This window comes from Notolabrus celidotus, chromosome 9, assembly GCF_009762535.1.
Source record: "Notolabrus celidotus isolate fNotCel1 chromosome 9, fNotCel1.pri, whole genome shotgun sequence".
NCBI classification, from domain to species: domain Eukaryota; kingdom Metazoa; phylum Chordata; class Actinopteri; order Labriformes; family Labridae; genus Notolabrus; species Notolabrus celidotus.
In genome coordinates, this window is record NC_048280.1 from 10,455,025 (window position 1) to 10,471,886 (window position 16,862).

Sequence of the window (16,862 nt, forward strand, 5' to 3'; positions counted from 1 at the left end):
ATTGTACTCCATTTTATCATTTCAGTTTCTGTACTCTGTTCAATTACAAGAGTTCAGCCGATAAAATATATTCAATCTAACAAAAAATATTGCTAATTATAGTGGTTATATTTTGATTACATAGCCTAAAATATTAATTATTGTTTTGGCGTTTCTTTATGATTTTAGACATGTATACAGAAATTAAAAAAAACACACCAAAACAAGCATCTCTCTGTCAAATTAATCAGAAAAATGCATTAATAGCAATAATGCTGGGACAGTTTCAGACAAAATAAACAATACTTATTTAGAATGTGGAAATTGTGAAATTGTATTGTAAAAAAAAATTATAATAACAACAATAACAAAATTATTGGAACATATTTCTAGAAATTAGTATTTAGTAACCTGATACATTCAAATTCACTTGGATTTAAATGATCCAGTAATTCAAGAAGTATTTTTTCTTCATGCGGATTAAATGAGTGAGTTTGAATTTGCGAAATTCAGATAACTTTCATTTTCCTTGAAGGCAGCTCAAAAGCTACAATCTCAGCCAGTAATTTCATTGGCTGATGTTACATGTCTGTTTGGTAATGGGCTCTTATTGGTGGATATGGATTCGAGGACACATTGGTTGGCTTCACTGTCGCACCACAAAACGTGAGCGCGCTTTCAATCTGGGCGTGCTTATGTCAGACCAAATAACTGTCAACCCTTTACTCTTGTTTGTTGTTGATTTTCTCTTAATGTCATTCAATGAAAAACATATTAACAGCCAAAAACACAACTGAAGTAACGGGATGAAACTTTTGTAGCAATTTCACTCGCTAAGAATAAGTTAATGCTTGTCTCTGACGTTAAGTTTGCTGGTTAATACCCTTTCGTTGTGTTACCTGAAACGTGCCCCCTCTTTCAAGTGACTTTAGGAGTACAAAGAAGCAGTAGCCTACTCATTGGCTGTTTTTATCTAATGTTCTCATGTGGTCTGTTAATATAGTCTATAAATCAATGGGCTCTATGTAGAAGCTGACAAAGAATATCATTGCACTGATAAACAAAATGTAGGCCTAGCTATAGCAAGAATGCACAAATAGCTATTACAAATATGTAATACGGTGACAAAATGCATTGAAAACAAACCGGTAGTCTCAAAGGAATTTAGAAATTAAAAAAAGGCCTAATGAGTGGATATATCTGTTGTGCATTCAGGTTCAAGCAGCAGCATACTGCTAAGATCAACATAGAGTTATTCTTAACCATTTTATCAAAGCTGCTGCTGATTATTATTTTCATTACTAAAGCTTTATCTAATTATCAGTGTCCCTCACAAAGGACACCATCACCCTACTTGTTAAAATCATTCTTTTAAAACAAATCCCCATATATGATCGGCTGATACAATGAAATGTTAGGCATATTTGTATTAAAAAGGGCCATTTACAGATTTACTGCAAAGTACGTGACTAGTATCAAGTAACAGTTGACAAGTAATTAAAGGTACTGTGAGGCGCACCCTGTTGGCAAACCAGTCTACTCTGATTTTGTCATGTACATGTGTAAGTAGTTTACCTAACAGAAAACTACCATCATGCTTTCTTTTGACAGTCAGATATATCATTTATTGAGAGTATTTACCATGAACAATGTGTTAAAAGACTGTTTCTTCAGCATTCCGTCAATCACTTCGCCTGACACCTACCCTGCACCAGCCGATTGAAGATGGATGGTAACTCAGTGTGTAATAATGATCAATCTGTATGCCAATGGTCTTATTTATTTATTAGATTATAAAGAGACATCAGTATTAAATTTGGTCTCTTTCATAACTGGCTAAAATCTCCTCACAGGAGTTTTAAAGTGGAGAAGAAAGTACAGTATTTCCTGTTGTTGAGTGACAGTCAAATAAAATAACAAGAGACCCTGAAATTAGAATAAAACCAACAAGAGTATTAAAAAAAAAGTGTTATTGTAAAGCAGTGTTAATCAGAAATCAAGACTAACTTTTACTCTTTCTGTGATACCTTGAAATGAATTGACATGGTTTCTGGTAATAAAGGTTGTAGTAACTAATTTTCTCTGTACAAGATCAGACCATGAGCTCAAACACTTTTACATGCAATGAAACTGATGCACAGTTGAGCTAAACCAGAAAAATGTGACACACATAATTGTATTTTAGCAGCATGTGGAGGTCACAAGAGCCACCTGACTGGTTTGTCCTTTTAAAGAGATCACATGACTGGCAGTGTGTGTGTCAGTGTGTAGGAGTGTGGGTAAACCTGTCATTCACTGGTGTTCTTGCTGCTCTCTGTATGGAGTTCATTTTGTGTCAGGATAGTCTGTGTGTGTATTTGGGTCAGTGTGTACCATGCTCACATACTGAGCAGACTCTCTCATCTCAAGAACAAACAGACTATAAATAAATGAACAATGTGCAGAGTGTCCAAATGCAGGGCATGACCTTTAGGACCCAGATGAAAGAAAGTGCATCTCTGCTTCTCCTTTGGGTGCCTGGTGATCAGTCTCTCCCCTTTCCTCTGTGTCCATGGTTCCCACCCTCACTCTCCCTCTTGTGCGCCACAGAGATAGGGCGGGGAAGGCGTGTTTGAAGGCCTTTCTGAAGTTGTTTCCCATGAAGGCGTAAACCAGTGGGTTGACAGAGGAGTTGGAGTAAGACATGCAGTGACCCCAGATCTTCAGCTGTGGAGGTAAAGACAGACTTGACATAAAAAGAGTTGATATATATATCCATAAATATCCATATATATATCCATATATATATCCATATATATCCATATATATATCCATATATATCCATATATATATCCATATATGGGGCAGCTGTGGCTCAGTGGGTAGAGTCGGTCGTCTATCAATTGGAAGGTTGGTGGTTCGATCCCAGCTCTAGCAGTCACATGCCGAAGTGTCCTTGAGCAAGACACTGAACCCCAAATTGCTCCCTCTGTTGTTCAGAGGTGTGTGAATGTGAACGAATGTGATTAGCTAACACTGATGGTCCCTCACTACATTCTTGTTCAACTTTTTATACTGTGACTTGTGTTTCATCTTTCATTTTGCTTTTTAAATGCTACAAAACCTAGGACCATAGGCTTCTGTGGCTTTGAAGGATAACCACAAGCAATGCAAAATAACTCAGATTTCTATGCTGTGTCTGATTTTACATGTGTCATATGTATTAAGGTGCCTGCTCTTTTCTGTGCCCAGGGGATCTTTACTGCTGCTGCTCTCCCTGCCTTAAATGTTTATGTATGCACATGAAAGGGAGAGGGGGTGTGCTCTACCCTCTCTTTCAGGCTTTGGCATTCCACATATGCACATGGAAGGGCAGGGAACCCTCAAAACAGAGCCATACAGCCAAATATAACTTATTGCATGCAAATAATATTTGTCTTTGATGCGACATGTGCTTTTGATTAATTTTGTTATGGCTGGCATAATGAAGGACATGGCTGCTTTGAGGAACAGGTGGGTGCCCTCTGCTGTCCACAAGGAGTCCCTCATATTATTCACTACCTAAACATGTATTAATATGAGCACATGAATGAAAATTGATTGTGGATTTAGTGTCACAGGCAATAAGTTTATGACTAAATGTGTCAATCAGATAACTGGTCCTTGGAACACACTGAGGGTCTAATATGATTGAACAATTAGGATTGATAGTGTAGATCAAATGATGCATTTATAGAAGGTTACATCTTTACTATATCCCCACTTATAAGTGAGGCCCATCGAATCAAACAACGTAAAGCACCTTGTACAGAGCGTAGCTGCGGAGGCCAAAAGCCTGCAGGAGGATGCAGATCTGGATTGGCCCCCAACAGATGAGGAACAGGACCACCATCACCACCACCATCCTGGAGACCCTCGCCCGCACGGCTGCTGCTCGCGCCACCTGAGTCTGCAGCTTGAACCGGGTACACTTTGTAAACCTTCTCATATCAGTACATATCAAAGGTGAAAAAAAGCTACAGTAACTAATTTTCTCTCGCTTACTTGGTAGCCGCTGTCGATGGGATTGACGCTAGGCTGGCCCATGCGTTTCAGCATGAAGGCGTAGCAGGCAGTGATGGTGAGCAGAGGCAGCAGGTAAACGGCGAGGAAGCTGTAGATTATGAAGGCTCTCTGGAGGTGGGCAGAGGGGAAGACCTCGCTGCAGTATGTCTGAGGACCAAACCAGTATCCATCCTCCAGACGCTGGTACACAGCTACAGGGATGGACAGCAACAAAGAGCCTAGAGAGGACAGGAATCATGACTGAGAGCTACAAATTCTGTAGGATACCCTTTCCTTGAGTAACTTAGAGTTTTGAAATGTAGGCTCCTTTCATCCATTAGTAGTTCTAGGCTAAGTCTAGAAGTACACACAGGGATAGCAGTTGCTGCTTTCATGGCCATCCATATTATCCTGTAGTTGAAATGGAAGTCAGATGACTCCAGAAAACTGACAAGATGTTGTCAAGGATTAAAACTGAATTCAGAAACTAGGACATCACATTTTCTACATAAAGGCGAGGTAAGACGAGGCAGAAATTGCATAAAAAGGGAGGAGGGAGAGGGGAAAAGGGAATTTCAATTATAACATATTAGAAATGTGATTTTATTATTAAATCCAAAATCAGTGTAGCTGTTTTTCTATGTGATAATTGGTTGATGAAAAGCATTTATTCAATTAAACCAGATGTTTTTAAAACAGTTTGTACTTTTCATCCCATTAGCAAAAGAAGCTAAATCAGCCACTTTAAGTTTGCATGCTTCAGTGGTGTTATTTTTGTCATACCTATCCAAATAGACACAGAGATAGCCAGAGCCATGCGTGGTGTTCTGTGCCTCAGTGACTGCAGAGGATAGAGGGTCACGTAGCAGCGGTCCACACTCATGGCTGACAGAGTGATACATGTCGCCTGAGCTGTCACCTGAAACACAAACACACTGATGTTTCTGATTAACACTTTTTGTCAATAACTTCATTCTAATTTGACTTCTCTGGCACATTTTTTGATAGATTTAGGTGCATGTCTTGTAGAGCTTATGAATGTGTGTGAAGTTTGCTTTCTGTCTGCCTGTGTTAGATTTGGATTCATCCTTGTTAAAACCTTCTTAATTTGCTAAGTGAGTGATACATTTGACTTTCAGGGGATATCATGTTGAGATTTTTTCGTCTGAAAACACGACTTAGAAATATACAGGTCAAGCCCAGCAAAGTTATCAGTATCACTCTGTCACAGTGGGGCGCCAAAATACACTTACAAAAAGTTCCTCACAGGAGCTTTAAAGTAACTAGAAGTAGTTGTTTTAAGTCTTGTGTCGGACCTTACTGTCTGTTTTTCTTTTTTCTTTTTTTATTCAAACACATCTTATGATTGTTATGCTGCATACAGTAGTGTTTCCATTATGCTACAATAAAACAGGACTCTCCAAACACAGTTGCAGTACAAGAGCATGGTGTTTGCATGTGATGTCTTTACCTCATCACTGGCTATAATTAATATTCAGAAATCCATCTCCTGTTTGTGTCTGTATGTGTTTTTCATCTGTGTGTATCTTACTTGCTGAAGGTAGTTCACCAGTCGGCACATGAACTCCCCAAAGATCCAGCTGGGCAGCGGGTACAGAGTGGCAGTGAAGGGCACGCAGCAGACCAGGAACAAGATATCAGTCGTAGCCAAGTTAACTGTGACAGAGAACAAGAACAGTGATTCCTAAAAAGTAAGAAATAACACGATGAGATCAAATATTTTAATTTAAAAGAATACAATCAACAAGTTTATTAGACCTTATCTTGTTTGTATGTAAAAAGCACCACAGAATAATTGAATTTGATACAGTATATGAATGTCCTGCAGAAGAATAATGTACTTTTATATCAATATCATATCATAATCTTGGTCTTGGAACCCTTAAATTCCAGATTTGAGCACCCAAGTTCCCATTTTATGTTTCTGTGTGGCTCCGAATACAAAGTCCTTGCTAATTAAAAACAAAGACACAAATGTTACAAATGTAAATGTTACCGATGTAAAAGTTGGTGACAGTCTTCATCTGCTGGTGTTTGGTGACCACATGAATGACCAGTGAGTTCCCCACCAGGCCGACCAGCATGATGAGGCCGAAGAAAGTAGGGACCAGCCAGGCGTCGACCAACAATGGTGGCTCCCCTCCGGCTGAAGCTGTGGACTTGTTGCATGAAGGGCCACAATCTGGACCGGGACTGGCTGCTGGTTCCACGATCATCACCTGAAATAAAAGCTGGGAAAAGAAATCTTTTGCACATGGGGAATTTATGTGATATTGCTTGAATCGCAGCTAATTTTACTGAACATAATTTTTCTGTATAAATTGCTTCTCTTACCTGTGTTCCTGTTTTGTGCCTGTTTGCTTCTGCAGGGATGCTTTGTATAAAGTAAGGTATTGAAGGTTTTGTCCTGTGTTAGTCAGTTGGCTGCTGTTCTGTTTCTGCAGGTCTGAGATGAAAGCCCAGTTATAGACCTCCATGACTCGGGAGGGGAGGGGGCGTTTGAGGGGCACACTAGTCTGTTTGGTTTAAAAGAGAGAGAGAGAGACTGAGGGAGGAGTGGATGAAATCAAAATCTTCCTCATCCATCACCTGTAGCCAGCTGGATCTGTGTGCCCTGTTATAATAGCTGCAGTTGATTCTGTATGACAGTTTTAGCCTCGGGTGAAACTGCAGGTGATTGTGAGTACAGCTGAGCCAAGTCTGGATGAAAAGAGCTGAAATGAGTCTGATGTTTAACCAAACAAAAGTTAGATTGTTTCATAAGCCATGTCTATACATTTATTCTCAAAGCCTCATGTCAGTGGGACTAATTTTTTTCATAATTGTGACCAATGTGTGCTGCAGAATTGTTAAAATGACTCATATGTAACAGGGTGAAAGATGTTTTGAGATTTGAGTTGTCACGTGCTGGGTGTAAATGTGCATTTCACTCATCTCCACCGTGTACTCTAGATTCAACACTGCGCAGTAACCATTGATTTTTCGACAAAAACAGGGGACTCATTATGACCAGTACCTGCCTGCAAACCAGAATAAATGAATCATGCTGGCAGCTGGGGGTCGGGGTGACGGTACAGCTTGATCCCTTGCTCCATCTCAGCACAACAGTTTTAAAGTTGTCATTACATCCATCACGGCATTCGCAGAGAAGCAGAGAGTGACTCATTTGCCAACCTCACAGCATGACACAAGTGAAGAGAAAGCGTTTGAAAGCAAAGTTGACGTTTGCTTTTGCAGCTGTTTGAAATCAAAATGATGCTTGTTGGTGCAACAGGTGATTGTACATAATTGTAGCATGAATGTGAAGAGAGCTATAAGACATCTTCAGGGTGGGTTCAGGATTATTAATCAAAGTGTCTTCTCTTTGTTTTTCTACTTCAATGAAAAATAGATAAAAAAACATAACCTGTCATTTATAGCTTTAGATGATTTAGGTGTTTTTGATAATATCAATCTCGGAACCTATTGTCTTAAGATAGCTGGAAGCAACTGCCAACTTTTTGAGTCTTCAGCTGCAGTCTGCAGTAAGTGATAAAAACCTGAAGCCACCATGTCCTTCTCCTTGTGATACTTCTCTTTACAGTCTAACTTGCAACTTGAGAAGTACCCTGACAATCTTAAAGAAGAGTTCCGGCTGCACCTATATCAAGATTTAGTTTATGGAGATTAGATGTGGCTTAATTGTTGTCACATGACTGCTAATGGATCAAGTTATTTTTTAATCCAAGGAATTACATCTGTCTTCCCCTCTACAAAAGCTGTTTATCCGCACAGAGCCAAAGCCTGCCAGTACATGTAGGTCATACTTCTCACATTCAAGGGAAACTAGAACACTTCAGGCACCAAAATCTGGTCCTGCACCTAACAATTCTATGTTTTTATAAATCAGATGTGTTTGCGTCCTTATTTGCTGTCATCCTTTCTATGCCAAGACTGTAATATTCAACATGCAAATCCTTAAAGCAAGGGAGCATGAAGCGTTACTGGTACCTATCATTCTTTTATCCTTCAGGACCCTTGCTGAGATGTGGAGAGGAGTCATAACTGCAGCATGATTGAAGTAAAGTGGCTTCAGTTTAGTTGCTCCAGTTGCCAAAACCCTGCCTGAGCCCTCCTGATGTCTAAAAAAAATTGTATGTGACTACAGTAGAGGAGACAAATGAGTGAACTATCTTGAATTAGAGATAAAAAAGCTTGGTTTAGCAAACAGGAAAATAAGAGACCTGTTTGTAACTGTGGATGTAATGATTGTTTATTCACCAGTTTTGGCAGCGTCCACTGTAGCCTGTTGCCCACAAGACTTCTGTTTGCTCCAGGCCTGCATACCCAGAATGCAGGGATGTATCTCATGCCTTTGAAGCCGTTCTCGGATAGAGGAGGCAGACTCAGAGGAGGGCGGCATCCTGGACTTTCTAACTAAGTGCGCCAGGAAGACAGTGTTTGGGGAGGAGTTTTCTGCAGGGATGGGAGCAGAGGCAGGTGGGCTTCCACTCAGGTGATCCCACCTCTTAAACTGACTCTTTGATAACTGGTTAATGTTTTCAGGCAGCACAGCTCTGGATCTGAAGGCCCCTCTGATATTAGAAGCATTTTTCAAAGTGGAGAGGGTGGCAGAGATATTTCGGGGGTCAATGTGTGTGATGTCAGGAGGAGGTGGTTTCCTCTCAGCCAGAGCCTTTAAGAACTGTGAAATCTGAAGAAACAACAGAGACAGAGAGAAGAGGATGGGTTTACAGAAACTCACAGATACATATTATTGTCACAATTTGTCAATAAATCATATTAATCCAGTTTAAAGGAAAGGTTGTGTTTTTTAACTTGCATACATTTATATAAAGGTATTTCATCCAACAACGACAATCCATTCATATCTTAAAGAGCTCACAGTGCCCTATTACCTCTAGAGCACTACGCTCCCAGTATGCAGGCCTGCTTGTCGTACCTAAAGTCTCTTAAAGAGTAATGGGAGGTAGAGCCTTCAGTTATCAGGCACCTCTCCTTTGGAATCATCTACCAGTCAGGGTCCGGGAGGCAGACACCCTCTCTACTTTCAAGATCAGGCTTAAAACATTCCTCTTTGATAAAGCTTACAGATAAGGATGGCTCAGGTTTGGACTAGCTCTGAGTTATGCTGCTATAGGCCTAGACTGCCTGGGAACTAACACACTGGGATCCTACCTCACCCCTATCACTTACTTTAACACTCCCTGCCCCATAAAAATGGCCTAGCAGTCTAAGCGCCCCACATACAGAGGCTACAGTCCTCGTTGCAGGGGTCACCGGTTTGATTCCCGGCCGGTTGACCATTTCCTGCATGTCTTCCCCTGCTCTCTACTCCCCACATTTCATGTCTCTCTTCAGCTGTCCTATACAATAAATGCAAAAAAGGCCAAAAATATAACTTAAAAAAAAAAAAAGATGATAGTATTACTCTAGTCCATTTCATAACTATTCAAAAACTCCTCACAGGAGCTTTAAATCTGTCTTGAAGTGTTCTTATTGCCATCCTACGTTATGAATGAATTTGGACATCAATCCTTTGACTACTGAAGTTTACTGGCTGCAATTAAACAACTTTTTATTTTTTATTTATTGTTTTTCATTGGGGAAAAAAAGGCAGGAGTGAATTCAGCAATAATTCTGATGATGCTATTTGTAATTACCTTTAGTCCATAAGACTCTCTGCTGTCAGGATCACCATCCTTGTTTCCATCACACATGACCCTGAAGAAACCATTAATAAATATCCATTATTATTATTTCAGTGATGTCAAAATCCCACAAAAAAACAAAACAAAAAACAATTAGAGCAAACAAAAATAAAAATATCTGCTAAAAAACAGAAAATTAAAAACAATGTAAGCACAAAAAAACATCACTGCCTTTACCTCTCCTTCTGCCCAAACACAAACTAATCAACAAGTAAACAAATGAGTAGAAGCCATCAGTTTGGTGATTACTTTGACACAACCCATCTGCTTCTGACTCCTGAGTGATCACCATGACAACTGAGATGAAGATTCAAATGATAACTGAGCCATCTCCATGACAACAGGTCAAAGTCTGCCATTCAGTTGGGATGTCACCACCATCCTGACACAAACCAGTCAACCCACAGCTTTACGTTGTTGGATTTCTCTGTTTATTATCTCATATGTACACAGACATATTGCACAGTTACAAATATTAAGAGCACACAATCTATTATACAAAGTTCTGGCTTTGATCAAGCAAAAAAAATTAACCCGACATTAACCTCATGTACTCTCTCGTGTGAAGGATACATGTTTGGTGTGTGGGTTTTTGTGCGTTCGTGTGGTTCAAGGGAGATTTACATTCTTTATATTTACACATAGAGATAAATACTTTACAAACTAAGAAAACCAGACACTCAAACTCTTCCACTTTTGTATACTGCTGGTTGATAACAGGATGATAGTGCACGGTCCTACAGTGTTGTTAACAGCGTGTTTGGATTTTAGAGGGTGACAACAGGATACTTGATAGTATCATACTTCTTATTCTCCCTCCTAGCTTTACCAACTTAAACCTGAATCTGAGGCAAGCCTTCGGCGAAGTTGAATCACTTCCTCTTGCATACAAAGTAAAGTGAAACTTGAATTTCTAAAAATACTGTGCGTGTATATGAGTAGACAGCCAGCCGGCCTCTAGATAAAAATATGGTCATTTGATGTTTATATCAGAGGTTTCTGAACCTGAAATCAAAGTATTGTGAAGGTTCTGACTACACAGACTATATTTAAACCTTTGTCTAAGCTTTAATCTGAACCAGTGTGTGTGTAGGCTAGTGGTCCGGGGAAGAGCAGTTGCAGATACACAGGCACGTCCACATCTCAGAGATTTCCTCATGTCTGTCTTATTCAATCTCTCAGTCTTTCATGATGGGACGGGGTTTGGAGCAGGGCGAGTACAGGGGGAGGGTGGCGGAGGCTCCATGATGCTCAGATGTTGAAGCTTTCGCCGCAGCCACACGTGCCCTTGATGTTTGGATTGTTGAAGACGAATTCGCTTGACAGCTTCGACTCCACAAAGTCCATCTCAGTCCCGAGGAGGGTGAGCTGAGCCTTTTTCTCTATAAACACCCTGACACCTGGAAAAGAGTCACAGTGCAGCGGTCACTAATACAGCATTCCAACCTTTGGTGTCAACAGTCAGTAATATTATCTTAGGTTGTATCAAATGTGTTAACAAGAAAACAGCCTTTTAAAACCCTTCAAAAACTGCACAAAAGCATATTAGGAGGAGATTTTGAAAAAAATCCAACTATAGCACCCCCTAGTGGAGGCAAAGCAGTATATTGCACAGCTGCTACAATTCCAGGTGCTTTAAAAACGAATTAAAATACATGAAAATGTTCATATTTAAAAATGTAAAGACAAAAGAGATAGGAGTTTAAACTTGTTAAAAAGTGAAGTAAATGTAGCTTACCGTCCTGCAGCACTTCCTCATCAGATTTGTCTTTGTCCTTGGTGTAGTCCAGAGTGTATGTCAGTCCATTACAGCCACGTGTTCTCACTCCAACCTTCAAACCGATCTACAAAGAGCCACACAGACACATACAGTCATTTAAATCACAAAGCACTATTTACAGTACCTATAAAAGGGGGGAAAGGCTACATTATTAACCAGTAATTAATAGTATATCAGCGTACATTTTCAAGAAAGTTTGATGTGGATGGAATCCAAAGTTTGTAACTTTTAAACATGTAAAAGCTTTTTGACAAATAGAAAAGAAATCTAATAAAATCATGTTTCAGTAAATGTTTGAGCAGCGAGCACCATGGGCCTCCTACCATGTTGTCTGCGCAGAGACCTCGCATGTCATACTGGTAGCTGTTTACAGCCCCCCTCTGCCAACCCGACTACGGCGTACAGCGTTCTCAACACTGCCATAGCCAGACTCCAGACAGACCACCACAGTGCCCTCTTCCTGATCTCCGGGGGACTTCAACCATGTAATTTATTTTCTACATAACTTATTTTGTCTTCTGTGCATACTTTATTATCATCATTTTCATTGGATTTGTATTTATATCTTATTAATTACTTTCTTCTATTATTTTTATTTGATATTCTTACTTATTGTGTATTGAAGCAACTGTAATGACTGAATTTCCCCACGGGATAAATAAAGTATTTCTGATTCTGATTCTGATCAATCACTTACGTATTCCGGCTTGTTCTGCAACAACACTCTGATCTTGTTTACAGCTGATGGAGTCTGAAGAAAGACAGGAGAGAGAAGAGGGTAATTATTTAGAGCTTCAAACACAATAACTGATTTCAGATGGACACAGTGTTCTACAGAGAGGGAGACTCTGGTTCTGTTCTTAGTCTCAGTGTCTGTTTTGATAGTTTTGCACACTGTGATAAGACAATCCAGCTTGTCTTACATCAGAAAGTACAAACACTATGATAGTAAAACTGAAACCTCTTTGGCTCCAGCTATAATGGAGTGTTATGTTTAAGGTTTCATGTGAGGATGTTAAGGAGACTGAGGTGAACAACAATAGCAACATGGTGTAGCGGTGTGCGGTAAACCGGTAATGGATTTTGCAATACCGTAATTACCGCAGTAAAGCGTTGTTTTCACATAATTTGGGCCAAGTAGTTGTATGTTGGAGATTTACTTAAAAGTAAACGTGCATACACTTTTAAGGCCTGTGACACCGAGTCACTGACGTCGCTTACTAGAGGAAGTAAACATTAACCGGCGTGCAGAAAGCGAAACAGCGAGCAAAAACACCGCTGATCTGTGGTCCGTCCAGCCGCAACACCATATATCAGCCTCACAATACACTATGTTGATAATGACTGGAATCTGTGCAGCACATGCCCCCTAACATACTTTTTCCCCGACGAGCACACAGGTGAAATAATTGCTCCGAACCTGGCTCTGATTCATTCATTCCTCAGCCTCTCTTTTTCCTTCACACACACACACACACACACACACACACACACACACACACACACACACACACACACACACACACACACACACACACACACACACACACACACACACACACACACACACACACACACACACACACACACACACACACACACACACACACACACACACACCTCCCGCCTCCATTCTCCCTCACCCAATCTCAAGCCTGCTATCCTGTCATCACATTCACTGACATCACATAAAACTGAACATCAGCTAATTAACAAACATCATAACTAATTAAGAACTAACCCTAGCAAACACCAAACAACCCATCCTACAACACAGAGGTGAACACTTCCCAAATGACTTCTCTGTGTCAGGTGACATGCTTTCAGCTCTGTTGCATGGTAACATAAAAATAAGTGTGATGACCACTTGTCCTCCAAAAGCCATGTGAAAAACAGAGTGTTCCATCATTACATTTAAGGGTTTCATTAACAGACATTTTATTCACTGACACAAAAAGCACAGTATATGGTGGTAAAGTGTAAAAAACGGAATTCTAAAAAAATTTAAAAACTGAATTTGGAAAAAATAAAACGGATTTCATAGGGCCCTATGGTGTGCATGATGACGGACAGTGGTGCAAACATGGTTAGAGCACTCCAGCTCAACAGGCTACCCTATTTTGGACACAGGCTGCACATCGCTATAGGTAAGTGTCTATGGTCAAACCTCAAAGCCCAATGTGTGATGCAACCTAATTAATAAGGCTAACAGGTAAATAGGCAAAGGCAAGTCCTTGAAGATATATTTTATATTAGATAAAGGTACTGAACATTTTTTAACAAAAGTAGTGGCATCAAAATAAACATTTTGAAGCAAAATAATAAATAAAGATATCATAGTATTCTTCATTTAAGCTATAACATTTAATTAGTGATGCATTATTGCTTTGTATCTGGTAAATACAGGGGTCATTTTAGAACTACTTTAAGTGGTGAATTTAATTGCTCTATCTTTAATGATTATACACCATAGTTTTATTACTCAATTTGTTAGGTCATATCACCCACCACTAACATGGTGTAAATCCCTTGATGCTGGAGTTTATGGGCTGACAAATATGGTATGGTCCAAACTTATAGCCCCATGTTACCTGCACACAAACTCTGCAGCACAAAATCAGTTATTATTCTAATTATAAAAGAGTGCTGGGTTCTGTTCATATTTGCTCTTAGTCTGAGACACACAGGAGAGACCTTACATGACACATTATCTGCTGCTCCTTCTGTGCTCTCTAGCCTTTATCAGCTCTGACCAGCACACACAGACATTATCTTGTAGCAGCGCTCTAACATGAGGGCATCCTGTTGATATTCACCATCAAACGTTTTTTCCCTCCGGTTACAACAAAGCATGACTCAGCACTCTGCTCATGCAAAGCTTCGAGCATGGGACAGAGGAGCACATCAATGTGTGATATGTCTAGGAATTAAGTACTGTAGATGAGTTGTAAGGGAAAAAACAAAGAGATATCATGGAAACACCATTTACAAACTAATATCTATATTATCTGACCTGAACTACAAAAAAGAAGCATTACATTAGCCTTCCTTTTCCACCATTTAGCTTAGCATGAATCCATGATGTACACAGGAAACTGTTTTGAATCATACTTGTATATCTAGCCTATGTGTGCATAGACTTATTCTTTATAATATAAGTATAACAGCTTTTATTATTATTTATATGACTATGAATCGGCATGATTTGCGGTGCTTTTATTTCTCTATCTTTCTCTTCTCTTACCCCCTCAAAGATATAAACAATTGTAACATTTATACTAGGGATGTAACGATACATTGCAAATCGGTAAAAATCGATACAAATAAGGGTGGATTCAACATAATTTGTATCGGGATGTTATTTTTAAACAGTAAAAGGCACCATCTGCATTATACTCTGCTTTTTAATCATCATTAAGTCTCTTGCACTGCTCTCTCGGCACTCGCTGAGTGAAGGTGTTTTAGGTTTAAAGCATGTTTCGATGTGAATCAGCTGACTAAAGTTGTTGCACAAAGCAGAGATGCTCAGCTGTGGGGTGCAGCTGAGTGACAGGTCTCCACGAGCGCTTTTTTTCTCCGCCCCGGACTGATTATGACCCGGTTGTCCTCCCGGCTGACACATGACCACGTTCACATGCTTATTTTTCTAATTAAGAACGAGTAGACAGAAAACTGGACACTGTGAGTCCAAATATGAATCTGTTCAGTTGTCCTGTTGCAGTAAATCCACATGTTGTAGTCTGAGTCTTAACTCTATGGCCATGCGCAGATTATTTATAAGCCTGCTCCTCACGTTGATATTCAGCGTGTTAACTTTTTGAACACCTCAATATGATCTGTAGCTGTTTGACAGCATCAGTAATATACATTGTGTCATGAAGGAAAATTTGATTTAGGGGGAAGTAACGCATTTGGCATTATTTTTGACATGGACAACATTTACCTTTTTTTAATGATTGACCGATAATTGATCTTTAACATTTTCAAAGATCGATCAAGGAGAATACTTGAAATTTATATCCCTGATTCCAGGAGATTTACCCTATTTGTTTTAATATTTAATACTTTCATTTGGGAACCGTTCACTTTCCATTTCTCTATAACTGTTCTAAAATGTTCCTACAAGGTATTTATGAATGGTGATTTTACTTTTTTTGCAAGGTTCTGAAAAAAAGTGTGCAGGTTTTATTTGAGTTACAACACACCTTAAAAATGAGAAAGGATTACTTTGTTTAAAAAGAAATATTAGAGAAAAAAATATATATTGCAACTGTCCATATCTGAGGATTGAAATAAAATAATAGTTATTTAAATTTTGAGTTTAATCCTGTTTTCTTGAAACACGTTAGATAATCGTGAGTGAATTGTATCGTGAACCAAAAATTGGGATTCGGTATCCTTACATCCCTGTACGTATTTAAACATCTCCTTGTTTATTTGTAATAGACCCGATATTAGTTTATTTTTTGTAACTTTGAATTTTGCCTGAACATGGAATCAACAAAGGTATAAAAATAAAAATTAGAAATAATTAAATGCTTTTCATCAAATGTTTGTAATGTGGGGTGCGCATCCCTGTGACGCAGTTTGCCCTGTTGCCTTCACTTGTCCTTTCATTGTGAACTGTCAGTTTTATGAAACACAACGGCCGATGGCATATTACCAAACAGCTTAGCTTAGCAAGCCTCCCTGGGAGTAATATTAGCATCTATTAAGCCCAGATTAATCACGTCCTGACGACACTTACATAACAGCTCTGGTGTTTATAGCAGCTCATCAAGTTAATCAAAGAGCTAACGAGAACCTCCCTGAAGCAGAACTAACTGTTCTACGTTTGACGCTCCACTTAGGGAAGGTTAGCAAGCTAAGCTAACTCTCGATCACGTAACATTGAGGCAACATAACGGAAGCCAGTATAAACGTTGAAATCCTGTTTAAACGTACACTCGATGGACAGGTACGTGGTCGACGTAAGACTACATCAACAGTTTATTACTTACCAATGTCAACGCGGCTCTTGTGGGTAATATCTTTCTTTTGCTGACCGCTCGGACGGTCGCTCGCACCATGGAGGCAGACATGTTTTCTACAGTTAAAATCACAACAATGAACTGCGCAGGCGTCGAAAATCATGGCAGCCCGCCCACAATACGCAGCCTGATGACCGATTGGCCAATTTTATGACGGGCAGGAACGGCCACCAATGAGCTTAAAGATAAAAGTCAAATATTTGGATGGGTTGTGTTGCGTAACCTACATATAATGCTAAAGATACTGTAGGGTCTTTAAACTATTGATTGAATAGTAGAGTTATTCTTTCGTGAGACTTGTTTTCACCTCACTCTACT

The 16,862-nt window shown here is 39.5% G+C and overlaps 2 protein-coding genes across 8 annotated transcripts; both read right to left on the reverse strand.

Annotated features, from left to right (window-relative positions):
- Nucleotides 1-1,749: 1,749 nt before the first annotated feature.
- On the reverse strand, nucleotides 1,750-10,066 carry kiss1rb (KISS1 receptor b). Of its 6 annotated transcripts, none has more exons than XM_034692318.1 (11): nucleotides 9,912-10,066; nucleotides 9,687-9,747; nucleotides 8,284-8,716; nucleotides 8,014-8,144; nucleotides 6,358-6,539; nucleotides 6,020-6,254; nucleotides 5,555-5,679; nucleotides 4,786-4,921; nucleotides 4,003-4,241; nucleotides 3,761-3,928; nucleotides 1,750-2,685 (listed from the first exon to the last, which is right to left on the reverse strand). In XM_034692318.1, exons 6-11 carry the CDS (start codon nucleotides 6,237-6,239, stop codon nucleotides 2,449-2,451), a joined length of 1,125 nt encoding a protein of 374 aa, XP_034548209.1. In that variant the 5' UTR covers nucleotides 6,240-6,254; nucleotides 6,358-6,539; nucleotides 8,014-8,144; nucleotides 8,284-8,716; nucleotides 9,687-9,747; nucleotides 9,912-10,066; the 3' UTR covers nucleotides 1,750-2,448. The 6 variants fall into 6 exon arrangements, with proteins under 6 accessions (XP_034548209.1, XP_034548208.1, XP_034548212.1 ...); XM_034692317.1 differs by having other exon boundaries at nucleotides 8,014-8,164; XM_034692321.1 differs by lacking the exon at nucleotides 8,014-8,144 and having other exon boundaries at nucleotides 6,020-6,242.
- Nucleotides 10,067-10,147: 81 nt separating this feature from the next.
- isca1 (iron-sulfur cluster assembly 1) lies at nucleotides 10,148-16,650 on the reverse strand. 2 transcript variants are annotated; one of them, XM_034692324.1, is made up of 4 exons: nucleotides 16,262-16,354; nucleotides 12,212-12,265; nucleotides 11,473-11,578; nucleotides 10,148-11,134 (listed from the first exon to the last, which is right to left on the reverse strand). In XM_034692324.1, the coding sequence occupies exons 1-4, from the start codon at nucleotides 16,289-16,291 to the stop codon at nucleotides 10,986-10,988; spliced, it is 339 nt and encodes a 112-aa protein (XP_034548215.1). In that variant the 5' UTR covers nucleotides 16,292-16,354; the 3' UTR covers nucleotides 10,148-10,985. The 2 variants fall into 2 exon arrangements, with proteins under 2 accessions (XP_034548215.1, XP_034548214.1); XM_034692323.1 differs by lacking the exon at nucleotides 16,262-16,354 and adding an exon at nucleotides 16,515-16,650 and having other exon boundaries at nucleotides 10,151-11,134.
- Between the last annotated feature and the right edge of the window lie 212 nt (nucleotides 16,651-16,862).